The following is a 14,919-nucleotide window of genomic DNA, read 5'->3' as shown; positions in this document are numbered from 1 at the left end:
CTGTCTCAACTATATACAAGAGCTCCCACGAAGCTTCATCTATTAGCCATGGAATTACGCTCTGTATGGTGAAGGAGCAGCACCAGGGTGTCTTGCTGCTTAATGGAGGCTTCAGGCCTCACCTTATGGGCAGCGATGGGGCACGAGTGTGCCTCTCTGCCTGTTCCGAGTCTGGCACTTTTCTGTCCATCCTTTGCGCTTCCCACGCGTGTTCTTGCGAGATCTCGGGCCCAGACATCTCGTGGGATGCATCCTCACATAATGATCTTCAGATTCACATGCGACTTTGCTTGGAACACTTTCATGGATGTTTAAAAGTGATTGCAGAATATGTATGTCAGGACCCTGTGTCTCAAAGGGTTGCACTTCTGATTTAAGTGATCAATATTCGCATCCAGAAGTAGTACAGAAGTACTTTACATCTGGTATCACAAGTGGAGTAATTTCTTATATTAAACTAAAGATCTTACAAACCAAATATGATTGCTGTTTGCAGGAAGGGCTCTGGAAGTCTGAAATTAATTGGGCATTGTTGTTCAGCGTTGGGCAAGGGATGGGTACTATTTAGAACTTGGAAAAGGGTAGTATCTTCATGTGTTGATTGTGTCTCTCAAAACCTTTTTGTTTTTTATTTTAGGTGTTATTATGCTCGTTGGTTGGCTGCAAGGGAAGCAAATCCTTGATATGTTAACCATTGGTGTAAGGTGAGGCTCTTATTTTATATGATTTCACAATGTGGTTTTTATGTTGTTGTCTGCTCTTGTGGAATGGCTTTAGCTTGCCTGTCTTTGATCCCTTCATTGTTAACACAGCTATATATATCATTTGCATCTAAGTAGTCAAAAACAATAACTACTTTAAAGGTCAGGTAAGATGATGTACCAACTAATTACAGGATTGTTTTCCATCTTCGTCCATTATCTCCAAGTATGTTTCTTGTGGTTCACATACACACTTTTTTTCCAGGGGAAGCTGAAAAAATGAAAACAAATATTTTCCAACAACTAATTTCTCAAATATCTGACTGGTCTGGCACACAATACCTTGCATGTTCCTCTGACACCGTTCTGACCAAACTAGTTTCCAGAGAATTTAGCAGAACTTGGAAATAGGCTGGGTAGACTTTCATTTTTCGTCTACATGCTCCTGCATCAGGACTGGCCGTGACGTTGATACAAATAGCTGGCACTGCACCCCGTAACCTCAGTTCCTGTTTTCCACATGCACAGCACGCACTATGGGATCACTTTGCACCTCAGAAAATTAATACTCCATACTTCAAGCAGTGTGAGGATTGCGACGCAAAGATGTCGATTGTGGATTTTCAAAGATCTACTTGTGGTGTCTCCGTTCTGGTCACAAGACAACTGATTGCGGCTCATGCCAGTCCATGGGCCTCACACGAGTTGGGCGGTATCCCGGAGGTAATTGCGCCAGCATCCTGCCCATCGCCATTAGCTTTACCGCTACCCGGTCTGGCACAATTTGTGCCAGATCACAAGTATTGGTAAGGCGGTAAATCCCCATTTCTCATTGGGTCCAGAATTGGTGGCCCATTTACCGCTGGTGTAAATATCTCCAGCGGTAATAACGCTGAAAATGCCCATACCGCCGGCGCATTCCCCTCCAACACAGAACTGGAGGTGAATGCGCTGAGGTAGGGCCATACTCCGGATTTGGCAGAGTGGTAAATGCAGTGGTAATACCATTACCGCTGCATTTTCCCACTCCACACAACTCCTGATGAGACCCCATGAATGCAAAGGAGTTGAAGGAGAGATGATCCATATTAGCGCTCAGAAGATCTTTCTCCAAATCACCGCCCACCATACCGTTGAAGCAACCTTCGAAGGGGAAAGAGACAGTCAGCCGATTTATCTTCCAAAAAATCATAGAAAAGATTGAGGAAACATAAGAGGTTGCACTCCTGGGGTGATTCCCATCACTCAAATTGGAAGAAGAAAAAGAGAAGACAATGCTCTTCTTCCGAATCCTCGCCTGAAAGACAGGAACGGTTCCCTTCAAAATGTGCTTCCCAGATCCCAGAGAAATGGGTTCAGATAAAAAAAAATGCTCAACGCTTTGAGAGAGCTGCCTCATTGACAACCTCTTTGGAGTCAAGAACAAAACGGGTTTCAGAGCCCACCGCGCTTAGCAAAGCTGGTAGGTACTCTAATAAAAGCGTGTCATGTGTGCTAAAAATCCTGGGGACGAAGCTGAAAAAAGTTGGAAAAAACCATTCGTCGACGGCCGTGTCTCCCTTTGTGCTCTCCAACGCTGCCCCAGAACCCACCTTAAAAAGGCCCCTCGGTGTTGAGACTGAAAGATCTTTCCGTGCCCAAATATTCATATGGGTCCTGGAAAGATTTTGTCTTCTTTCGAGAGGATTTAAGATGACGTTGGTGAGGAAGTCCCTTTTGGGCTAACTCTTCATCCAGAGGAATTCTTCTCAGAGGAGGCAATGATATGACTTGGCCGCTGATCTCCAAGAGGCAAGTGGACTGGACACTTTCCCTGAAGTAGATCTCAACCAGCAAGACCCCCATGCTCACCCTAATGTGGCAGACAGGTCTGTCATGGGGAAGGTTACTGAGGACCTGGGTTGGGGACCTCCTACCAAAAATGTAACAGAATATGATTTGTCTGACATTCTGGGCGTGGGCCCAATAAAAGAGCATTTCTGCCCTTTCATGCAGCCTTAGCTATGTCAGAAGCCCTACTCGGCTCAAGAAGTGAGATGGGACCTCAGAGAAATGTACTGGCCAGCATCCTTGGACCCTGGCTTCCTGGCAAAACGCCCAAGCCAGGAGAGTCTGGTAGTCCAGGCTGCCGCATCAGGTGCTAAATCAACAGCCTACCCATCTTTCCCCCAGACAGAGATGATAAAGTGGTAGAAGCCTGGGCTGAGAAGAGTTTTGCATCAAGAAGAATGGCACTTAAGGCAGTAAATGCTTCCTGTTCCTTGGCTTAAATATAGCCGCACTTTGTGGGCAGTCATTGACAGACTGCAGAAGATATCCCAGAGGGGAAACAGGATTTCTTAACTTTGTTTCAGATGGCAGAGGTAATGTGCTTGGCCCTGCAATATAGCCTAGACACCTCTGACTGTCTAGGCAGAGTAATGGCCACCATGTCTGTGTTCAAGGCATATTGACTTGCTCAGGATATCCGGATTTGTGCATGATGTACAAGCTAGGCTGCTGGATATGCCCTTTGATGGACCGTCTTTTTGGCTCCAAAGCCAATGACAGCCTTGAAAAGCTGCAGTTCTCTAAGGCAGACATCAAAATCCCTGTGTGCCGCAATTCGCCAGAAAACCACACAACCTGAGTCCTTGTCCTAGAAGACGAAGCCATTTGGTTACTATAGCTTTGTTGGCCAGCGAGGAAGAGGCCAGTCTTCTACAAGTCAAAGGAGATTTCACAGATATACAAGAGGTAGAGGAGGGACGACCACTACGTAGTCCTCCACCGTTTGTCCCCTCCAAATCAGCAGCAGCACCAAAACCTTTAAATACCCCTCACACACCTCCTCAGTGGGAGGACATCTGACTCTGCATTGTTCAGAATAGCACATGTCCTCCAACCCTCCTGAGACACAAATCTCCGGGCCGCTACTCCAGTAGGAGATGGTTTCCCTGATAGAGTAAGTCGCTATAGAGTCGGTGCCTGTAGTGGAGAGGAATCGGGGCTGGTACTCTTACTACTTAATGCCAAAGGACAGAGGACTGTGACCCATCCCAGACATGAGGTACTTGAACAAGTTTCTCAGTAAAAACAAAGTCAAGATGGTGGATTTTGCAGATCCTCTAGGTTCTAGAGCCTCAGTATTGGCTTGTCATTGGATCGTCAGGATGCTTAATTTCCTGTGCCAGTGAACCCCCAAGTACAGGAAGTACCTGAGATTCATGATGGCCAGTGAACACAACCAATTCAAGGTGCTGCTATTCAGACTCTACTCCGCCCTGATGGTCTTAACAGATTGTTGCCGGTGGTGGCAGCCAGTCTAAGAAGGGAGGCAATTCATGTCTTACCTTACTTGGATGACTGGTTAATCAGGGCCGCATGTACGAGCAAGTCCAGGAGCACCTAGGCCACGTATGCCATTTCCTGCACAAACTGGGGTTCACCTTCAAGAAGTCCCAATATGACACATTCTGAAATGCTGAAGTTTATCAGAGCAGTCCTGATCTCCTTGGGTAAGGTCCCCCTCGGCCCCCCTCGGCCCCCCAAAGGGACAGAGCTTCCAACATCCAACAGATGGTCTCCAAATTTTGAGATATCTACACTTTGCCAGGCCTGGATTTTCTGTGGTTGTTGGGCAACCTCCATTTTTCTGGTACCAGAGGCCACACTGAGGATCAGATCAGTGGGTTCTCATGTTCCAGTGGTCACATTTTGTGGGCGACATGACGATCCCGACCAGGATCTCACAGGACCTCGTCTGGTTGTCCAGCAAGGAGAACTTGATGGCAGGAGAACTATTTTGCCATCTTTGGCCAGAGATAACAGTAGTGATGGATGAGTCACTAAAGTGCTGAAGCGCACACGCGAACAAACTCATGTTGAGCGAACTGTGTGCTCAGCAGAAGCAAAACCCCACATAAACCTTTTAGAGTTGAGGGCAGTCAGACTGGTGCTGATTACCTTTTTCCCCTCGATACAGTGGAAAACCATCCTGATGATAATGGACAACACATGGCCATGCACTACCTCACCAGAGTGCCGGACTCGAGGAGTGAAGGAAGCCCAACCGGTATACATGATCTGCAGTGCTGCTGTTTATCGAGAGCTGAAACCGCAAAGTGCCGCTGATCCGAAAAGAGCCTGTGGCATCTGCCGAATTGCTGCCCCAAGAGTCCCGAGATGTCCTCCCTCTTGTCCCCACGGCTGAGGCCCAGGAACCCAGGATCTGCATCGCTGCACCCAGACAGAAGCCAGCTGGAACACTCTTCTTCTAACCAAAGGTACTGTTCTGACTTGGGGTACTTACCTCAGTGTCTGTAGCTTGCTCTTCTCAGTTGAGACTTGCAATAGCTGCTTTGCTAGAGTTGATTTCAGCTCTACCGTCCACAAGTGTAACAGCTTGTGACCCTACAGTGATTTTTCTTCAACAAACTCTCTAACTTTGTGCAAGACTTTTACTATCTACGAAGTGCCTCCGCTCCATAGACTTTGCTCCAATTGACTTTGGCTGTCGTGGCTCCCTGCAGACTCTTCTACTGTTTAACTACTGTTAAATAAAGTATAACAAAAGCTTGAGTGTTAGTGTTGCTTGGCTACTTGTATTGGTGGATTTCATTGCTACAGCTCTACAGCTCACATTTACCCCTCTTGAGATAAGCTTGGCTGCTCAGTCACACTTCAAAGTTGTGTAGTACAGGCCTATACCAATAGATGGGTTACCTAATAACAAGAGGACAGCGGTGTGTAGTCTCCCACAGGTTTACTACATCAATTCTTTCCTAACACGCAAATAAGAGTTCATCCTTTAATTCCTTCTTAGACACCGGCATGGTAACTGATTCCATGGCAGAATCGCCACTACCCTTTTATTAAAACCAGTGAAAGACCCAGAGGTTTGTGCTTCCTATCGTCCCATAACCCTCCTAAATAGAGACTCAAAACTCTACTGTAAAATAATTGCTACTAGATTGGGTGAGATACTCCTGCATGTAATTGATAGTGACCAGAACGGCTTATCAAAAATAAGGGAGACTATGATAATATCTGGCGGGTGGTAAATCTCATTCCCCTGACCCTCCCCAACTCCCTGGAGGGTTATCTCCTCTCCTTATACGCACACCGTGCCTTTGACAGCATGTCCTGCATCTATCTAAAATTACTCTTATCTTCATACGGATTTGGCCCAAATTTCTCCAGAATGCTTATGGCGAACTATCATAGCCTGGATGCCAAAATTAAAGTAAATGCCTGGGTAGGGGCACTAGACATGGCTGCCCCTCTACCCCCTGGTATTTGCATTAGCAATAGAACCAATAGCACAGAGGATTTGCCATAATCCCTGCATCTCAAGGCTGATTTATGGAGGGACCACACACAAGGTGGGATTATATGCCGATGATGTAATTTGCTTTCTTTGGGACCCTCTGCCCTCCGTTCCGGCACTCCTTGACCTGTTAGATCAATTTGCCTCGGTATCAGGGTTTCACATTAATCACATGAAATCTGAAGGGGGGACCATAACTGAACACCCTGAATACTACCTTCCCCTTTCGGTGGGCTGACCACGAAATTACATACCTGGGGGTCCATATTAGCTATAACTCTAATTACCTTTTGGGGGCTAATATTCCTGCGCTGTGGAAAGAGGCCAAAGCTATGCTGCAGCGTTGGGAAATGCAGGAAATATTGTGGCTGGGTCGGATCAGCGTGATCAAAATGACTTTGCTCCCAAAGCTTCTCTATGCCTTCCAGGCACTGCCAATTAGCATCCCGGAGCACGACTTGCTCGAGCTTGAGAAGGCTTTGGGGCAGTTCATTTGACATTGGAGACCCCTTACAATCCCTTGTAAACTCCTCCTTCAGTTCAGGGGACTGGGAGGGCTTGGGGTACTGTCAATTCAGAGCTATTTTCGAGCAGCACAGATTGCTCCCATGCTTGACTGGGCATCAGACGAGAGGGCTCTGATATGAAGATATAGGACAGACTGGTTCACTCTTTCAGCAGGCGCACCTTCCCTCCCTCCGTTCCTCCCTCCCCAGAGAAGCGAGGCGCTTACACCGGGGCCTATTAACGCCCACTTGCTCCACTCTACAAAATTGGGATAAAGCATGCATCCAACAGTATTACAAGCCAGCGCTGGGCACCCTTTCTCCAGTGATTCAAAACCCTGTGTTCTCTACGGGCATGGGCAATAGGGTGTTTGCACAATGGGAATCCCGGGGGACCCTCAGGCTGAGAGACTTATATAAAGACGGAGCACCACTCACATTCTTGGAATGCAAGGAGACATTTAATTTAAGAGGCCACTGTGTGTCCAATATGCAGTTCAAACAGGATGGTTGTCACCCCTCTTAAATGGGATAGAGCTCCAGGTGCTAGAGAGACAAGAGACACAAAAGGTTTCCACTTGCTACAGCTTACTGGAGCGGGCCTCACTGGAGGAAAAGCTCCCCTACATGGTGCACTAGGAGACAAAACTAGGGGTAGATTTTTCAGAGGAATCGTGGCAGAAGATCTGTACCAGAGTCCATAAGAGCTTTCACTTTACCTTAATCAAAGAATGAGCCCCTAAATTATGTTTCCGCTGCCATATGATCCCCCAAAGATTACATGTGATCCATCCAAAGTACTTGGATCGCTGCTGGCCTGGCTGTGGTCAACTAGGAGACCTTGTCCACATGTGGTGGCACTGCCCGATAATGCAAACCTACTGGCAGGAGATCCTCTCAAAGATTAAAGATATCACAGGCAGTCTACTCCCCATGTATGTGCCTGCTGATCCTGCTTCTGGGGGACGTCCCCAAAGATGGCACTTTCTCAATGGCAGGCTCTAGAGTGGACATAGTATTACACCTGCTGATGGATGCAAGAATTAACAGCGCTCGTTTTTGGAAGGCCCCAGAAGACCCTTGCATTTCGTATTGGTGGGTGAAGGTATGGGAGATCATTGCGATGGAGAAGTTAACAGAATTTGTATGAGATCGGATTGGCAAGATTTTCTCTTACTTGGCCCCCTTTCTTAGACTTTATTTGGGAGGGAGAGCACATGTTTTTTCGGCCACAACTCATGAAACGCCTATCCCTGAGCTAAATGTGATGGACAGGGCACCCCCGCAGGGAAAAGTTGTTCTTGCTAGGAGGCTGGAGGGCAAGATATTGTGGGAGAGGAAGGGGATTGTCGATGTTGCAGGGTGCTCATTCAGATAAAACTGTTCGCACTTGTGTGATTCGACTGGCCCTGTGGGTTTACCGCAGGATTACAAGTGGAGAAATGGCGATGGTAATTCCTATTTTTGGAGTCCGTGGGGATTTTGGCAGAATAACTGTGAGTAGTAAGTTTGATAAATAATACTGGAGGTAAGTCCTCCACTTCAAGGACAAACTCTGTATTCAGCGGTGCAGTAAAAAGGCAGGAATTCCATTAATGCAAAAAAAGTGGCGATAATGAAACTACCATACTGCTGAATTTGTAATGAGATCCAGTGTTGCTTGGGGTACGTTTTCTTGTTGAATTTCTATGTTTTTAAAGAGAAACTTGGCTTTCGGTCCCCCTTCTCAGGCCCTTTGTGATTCTTTCTCTCATTTTCTCATTGGGAAAATTACTAATATTAGGATGAAAATCTCAGTCCCCTTTGATGCTTTGGTACTGCCTCACTCTTCTTTGTTGCCTAGTTCTGGGCCTAATGGTGCTACTTTTTCAACCTTTGCCCCTACTTCAGAGGAGCAGATTGGCAACATTAGTTTTCAGTTGTAATCCTGCTCTCCATTGGATCCTGACCCTCTTGAGGTATTGAAAAATATTAGTTCGGAGATATCTCCTCTTGTGACCTCTGCTGTTAACTTCTCATTATCACAATGCAGTATTCCTTTGAGTCTTAATCACGCCCTGTTGACCCCCTTGTTTAAAAAAAACACTTTGGACCCTACTTCCCCGGCCAATTTTGAGCCTTTTTCACTCATTAAATTTCGGTTGTAGTCACAACTCAACTGAGAAATGTTAAATATTTATCAATCAGGCTTTCAACCTTCCATGGGCACTGAAGCAGTGTTGGTGGCAGTCGTGGATGGCTTAGCCAGAATTCGGGACCAGGATGGAGTAGGCTTTTGGATTCTTCTGGACCTGTCTGCAGCATTTGACACCATTGATCAATCTATCTTGAATCACCGCCTTGAGCGTGGTGGGGGTCTCCGGCATGGTTCTTGAATGGTTTAGATATTTTCCTTCCAATTGAACACAGACCTTGTCACCTTTTCGATCTCTCCATCGGTTCTCTCCTGTGGGGTCTCTCAGGCGTCTGCTATTTTCCCTCTACTCTTTAATACCTATGTTCTTCCCCCAGCCAACTTAATACAGGACCATGGGTGTCAGTTTTATGCCTAAGCAGACAACACCTAGCTCATTTTAAGAGTGGATCAAAACCTGCATGAAGCCACTTCTCATCTGCAGGGTTGTATAGCAGCTATCGGTGCCTGGATGATCAATAACTGACTAGAACTCAGTGGAGACAAAACTGAGGTCCGTTTAGTTGGCTCTTGCGCACCGCAATCCCTTTGGACCACATATTTCTGGCACTTTTCCCTTGGTGCACTTCCCCCTCCGGTTGATTTTGTCAAGAATCTGGGGATTAAAATCTCAGCCTCCATTTCTCCCGATATGCAAGTTAGTGCCTGATGCAACTCTGGTTATTTCAAGTTGTTTCCTATAAAAGGTGATGCCTTTTCTCCTGTCTGATCTAAGGGGACCCGTGGTTTCATCTGCTATTATGGGAATCCGGGATTATTGTAATGCTCGTTGCTTGCTCACCCTAAATTTTATTTAATAATACTCCAGATTGTACAGAATTCAGCAGCACAACTGGTGGCTGGCCTACCTAGGTATGCCCATGTTTCACCAGTTCTTAATAGACTCCACTGGCTCCCGGTTGAAATGAAATTTTATTTATATCGCGCTCGTACACAAGTGTTTCAGAGCACGATGGTTGAGGGTAAGGTGAAGTTTAAGGCCCTTTGTTTGGTTCACCATGCACTTCAAGGTCAAGGAGCTCTCATCTTCGTGAGAAGATTGTTCCTTATGTACCTAGTAGTCTTCGCTCATCCAATCATCATATTCTTCTCCTTGTTCCACAGATCAAGAAATCAACCATTAGTTGTAGAGCTTTTTCCGTTGCAGACCCCTTACTCTGGAACATTTCCCCCAGCTCTTAGATTCACTGATGATTACTTCTGGTTTTGTAAAGCTCTCAAAACATTTCTCTATCCTCAATTGTAGTTTGGATTTTTGTCTCTGGTTTTACTGTTTTCTTTTTGTTCCCTTGTGACCCTGCTGTTTACAGCGCCAAGATACCTTCGGGTTATAGTTGCGCTATATCAAGTAGTATTAACATAACGTAAGAATAATGTCCCGTTTAACCAACATTATTTCATGGACTGCGTCTATTTATTGCTTAGTTTGTACCTTTTTGCAAGCCACAGAAGGACAACTACTGGGTAAGTAATGTTTGTTTTTCATATATAAATGTTCTTCTAGGTTTCAGGCTTTGTCGCCCTTTTTCATCCATGTTTTTTTCTTTTGTCCTTTTCTGCACAAGAGGATTGACTGTGGAGGAATGGCTGACATGCTGACATATGGAATTCCACTTCTATAGCGGTTTCCTGAATTTACAGGAATAGGTTTACAGAAACAAATGAACGGAATGTATTCATTTATTCAGATAATTTCCTATTTTTGTAAGGTTTATTCATCAAGTCATGCTCCACTCAGCTGGTGGGGTGGGTTGGTGGTACGTGCTAGTTGAGAATTACTAGTGTAATGGTCTTAGCTGTATATAATCCGATTGAATGATTGATGTCCTTGCAAAATAGCCCAACATCAATTAATCTTAATAGATTCTTTATTTGTATTTTAGTTTGGCTGTGGCAGCGATACCTGAAGGTCTTCCGATTGTGGTAACAGTTACCCTAGCACTTGGTGTAATGAGAATGGTTAAGAAAAAAGCCATTATTAAGAAATTGCCCATCGTTGAAACACTAGGTAAGAATTTTTGGAAAAAAGTGTGGGTGTTTTTTAGTTTTAATCCTAAAGTGATGTGTAAATGTATTATATGTATTATCTGATAGCACACAAAAGATGGTGATCCCATTAGAAAATCTGTTACTGATAATGTGAAAAAATTGCTCTATCTGCCAAGACAAGATTGGCTTTGAGGTACAGTATCAGATCTTCTTAAAAGGTAGAGGCAAGGGCATGATGCTGTTGATGTAGTATGAATATCTCATCCCTTTGTTTAGGGTCCGAGCACTGTAACTGATAAGGGATGAACCGCGATTAATTGTACTCTAAACCTGTTGTGAGCATCTTTTAGTTTCTTTATTTTTGGTATCAGTAGTTATGGCAGCCTGCAGGGGTGTCTGCTCTTAAGTATTGTAGTCCTGAGTCTGTCCCTATCTTTAAAGATTAAGTAGATTAAGTGTAATTACTCTGCTTAGATTTGTAACTTATGTTGCTAGGCTCCCGTACATGTTTCTTAGTCTGGGTCTTTTTTTGGTCACCACAGGACTCTATGGGATGTTGCATTGGTCCTGCTGGGCTTAGTGTATTGGGCACTACCACACCCGTCACCTTTGGGTCATCTGATGGGGGTCAGGCATTACATTCTTCATCAACAGTTGGATCCCATTTGTGCTTGCATGTTCCCTGCTAGGTAATTTACGTGGCTCCTCTACTTCTAGTGCAGGGGTCTGCAACCTTTCGCTCCCCAGATTTGGACTACACATCTCACCTAGCCAGCATAGAGAAATGGTCATAGGAGTTGTAGTCCAAAACATATGGAGAGCTGTAGGTTGCAGACCCCTGCCCTAGTGCCGGTGATGTAGTCCCATGCTTGAAGATCAAGAATGGCACTGGGTGCCCCTGGGATAGGGAGCCGCCATCAGCTCTGAGATGTAGACCTCGTAGTGGATATAAAGAGAATCTCCAGACTCCCCATTTATTCCTTAGCCTTGTTTATAACCTCTACTGGAATGTCCCCAATCAGTCTTTACAACATAGAGATGGGGTTCAGACTGGACAACACAGAGCTTGAATTCCCAGAGCTGCCACCAACAGCTTCCCTGAGCTCTCAAATATGCAATGTTTGCAAAAATACAACCGCTCACGAGTACAGCTCGCCCAGTGATCCAGGGAGCTTTTGCTGGCATATGGAAATATCAGGATCGAAATAGTAAATAGGGTGAGAAATTGCACACCTTGCATGCAGCTGCAACACCCCCGCGTAAAAAAGGGGAATCGAAGATGGCCACTAGAAGTTTTAAAGTGCCAGCGGAGCCGTAGCACAGACCTCTAGCCAATTATTTGCACTTGCAGTTCTGTAGTCAAAACCGGTGTCATCTAATCGCATAACGCAGCAGCACCACAATTACACCTGAACATATACGTCCAATTCCTAAATCCGGTCTGGTCTCCCCGAAGCCCAACCCCCTCCTGTAAGGGAAAATTGGGACTTGGGCAGACAGAGGAAGTGGGAGACAGCACAAAGGACAAAGAGGTGTTCAGGACTTGGTGAGATGGGTAACAAAGATTGAAGCAGAGGAGATACGTGGGGTAGACAGGATGGGGGTGGCAGGAGGGGGGAGAGAAGAGTACATAAGGGAAGAGAGTCAAAGGGGGAGAAAGGTGAATGATCTGTACCTGTGGTGCACCAGCAAAAAGGCCACAGAGTGGAGGATATAAAGAGGGAAAGCTGAAGAGGAGAGGCAATAAGGAGTGCAGAAAAGAGTGACAGTGTGATTAGAGGGGCAGCCCCATTATCTTGGTCCTAAGCATACTCAGTCAGAAAGGGGTTTAAGGCTTCGAGGACAAACCCATCAATGTTTAAACGGCCCTGTACGTTGCTGTCCTGTTCAATTCCCATATAACCAACACTTGGGATTCTGAAGAAAGGGAGGTGGTATAAAATGTGTACTTGGAGATTTCTTGTCTCCTAAAGTAAGTGAGGGCTGTTCACTCCCAGTGGAAGACTGCTTGCCCTGTTCCATATATGAGAAAAAAATCAATGTAATCAGTTAAACTCAAGTTTTCATTTACGCATTATTGCTGATGGTACACAGTGCAAGGTGACACAACAATGACGGTAGGATGCTTTCATACTTTATCAATGGCACATTTTAGATAATACAATAAAGCATAGTCGTCTCATCAAATAACCAATAGACGTTTCAAATGTATATCTTGATAAAAAAAATAACATTTACAAACTAGTCAAATCTGAAACACCTCCTTTTAGAAATCTGTAACTGTCGTATGTCATACCAACTCCGCCAAAGAAGTTCCAAATGAAGAGTATGTTGATGACATACTAGCATCCTTCTGTAGATGAAATATAGTTATTTATAATGTATACAAAGAATTATAGCAATATATCCAAGGATGACATGGTAAGTGAAAATGGGAAACACAAATAAATATTGTTAGAATAATTCAATATCACAAATATTGATTCAAATATAGCATGTGAATCATTGTGACGGTGTGGCCCGCCACAAAGAACCACGCTGACTCTCATAGTAGTTCAAAGGGTCTTTGAGACAGTACAACAGATCAGATGGCTGTAGATGTTAGTGGCTTACAGGGTCTACCGGGTCTTTAGCAAAGTTGGTGCCAGGGCTGTCTTTGTGTACCCTGTCCATAAATATATAAAGGTACTGGTTATCCCTCTCTGTGTACCCTGGCCTTGTCCCCGCCTCCCTAAACCAGGCATCCGTAACGGGAAGTTGGTAACAAGCGCCAGGTAACCCATACTATCTATCGTTCTTCCTGGAGCTAAGTTTGGCTACCCTAAGAAGTTGACTGCCTAACTCCCTAGGGGTTTTCTAGGCTTTCCCTAACCTAGCCCACTTAGTAGTCATAGGGAGGTAGGGATGGTGCCACCTTCCGCCCTGTCACCCTTCTCTCAGACCTGCTTGTACCTTTTCCTTCACTATACTGGTATCATTAGATGTTCTCTTCCCACCACACCACTGTCCCTCCGATCTCACTCCACCTTTCCGCTTTCACCCTTTGATCTGACTTCTCTCACTTCTCAATTCTTACTTGTTACTGTCACTGGTTCCTTTCCTCCAACTCTACTTCCTTGCCTCTTGGCTTGCTTCTTATTTTCTCTGTCTCTACTCTTACCACACCCGACTCCTATTCTCCCACTCTGTCACTCCTACTATTCTACATCTAGTACTGTCCCTACTCTGTTATTAACACTATACTTTTACTACCTCCTACTACTACTACTTTCAGTCGATTTGTTTCTTTTCACTTGTGCACACTACCATCCTTTACTACCAACTACCACTATACTGCCTGTTTCTTTCACGGCCTCTACTCTAAACTACTACTACTACCTCTGCCACTACTACCAACTACCACTCAGCTTCTCCTACTTCTACTTCTCACACTCTCTGCTCTCACACACAAACACTCCACAGACCCCGTCCTTACAAAAGCCTCTGCAATCCTCTGGTCTCTCGGACGTAGTCCACCACCTCCCGTCCTCACCAACAAATCCACACTTGCACGGTCACACACACCTACTTAAATACCCCACCCCCTCCCAGGATTGGCCACTTACCTTAACCAATAGCTCACCTGGCTCTGGGGGAGGGGGGGTTAAGTGACGGGGAAAGGCCATGGCAGGGCTTAAAAGCGCTAGTAAGCCCCACCCCTTTTCAACATGAAACCTGATGTGGTCCTCGAACCTCCATGGGGTCTTTTACTATAATAATTACATCCCTTGTGGTGGAGTGGGTAAAGGCTGTTGTGGAGGCCTTTGTTTAATAATTACAAATTCTCTGGTGGGCTAGTGGTTTGCCTATTTGTCAGGGATCCTGCTGCAGCCAGGACGGTTTTGAAGTTGTCACAGCGCCCCATTGTGCTGTGCATCCATTTGCTGCGTCCTCCGGAGTTGGGCCGCTTGATGCCCCCTGTGGCTGGATGCACTCTGCTTCTCCTGGCATCCTGTGGCTCTGGGTCTGGCTCTGGCACTGGCAGCGGGTCTGTAGTCCCTCTGGGTCCTGTTGTGTCCTACACAGGTAAGGAGCGGCTGGGAAGGGGTCTGCCTGCACTCGAGCACTTGGGAAGGGTGCTGTAGATCGGGCTCAGTTGACCAGAAAGCTGGCCGTCACACAGTATTCAGATACAGTATAAATGTGTAGAAAAATTAATTATTATAATAAGAGTACTTATAA

The 14,919-nt window shown here is 45.5% G+C and overlaps 1 protein-coding gene across 6 annotated transcripts in view; it reads left to right on the top strand.

Moving 5' to 3' along the window:
- The window catches only part of ATP2C1 (ATPase secretory pathway Ca2+ transporting 1), a 1,883,161-nt gene that overhangs the window by 916,391 nt on the left and 951,851 nt on the right, over window positions 1-14,919 (top strand). For all 6 annotated transcript variants that reach the window (XM_069648728.1, XM_069648731.1, XM_069648729.1 and 3 more), the window contains 2 exons: window positions 638-704; window positions 10,593-10,717. In XM_069648728.1, coding sequence (XP_069504829.1) covers window positions 638-704; window positions 10,593-10,717 — 192 coding nt within the window. The remainder of the gene's footprint in view (window positions 1-637; window positions 705-10,592; window positions 10,718-14,919) is intronic.

The sequence above is a fragment of the Ambystoma mexicanum genome, chromosome 2q (assembly GCF_040938575.1).
Source record: "Ambystoma mexicanum isolate Mex_15411 chromosome 2q, UKY_AmexF1_1, whole genome shotgun sequence".
NCBI classification, from domain to species: domain Eukaryota; kingdom Metazoa; phylum Chordata; class Amphibia; order Caudata; family Ambystomatidae; genus Ambystoma; species Ambystoma mexicanum.
The sequence above is the reverse complement of the archived record's forward strand: the minus strand, read 5'-3'. Positions and strand labels throughout refer to the sequence as shown.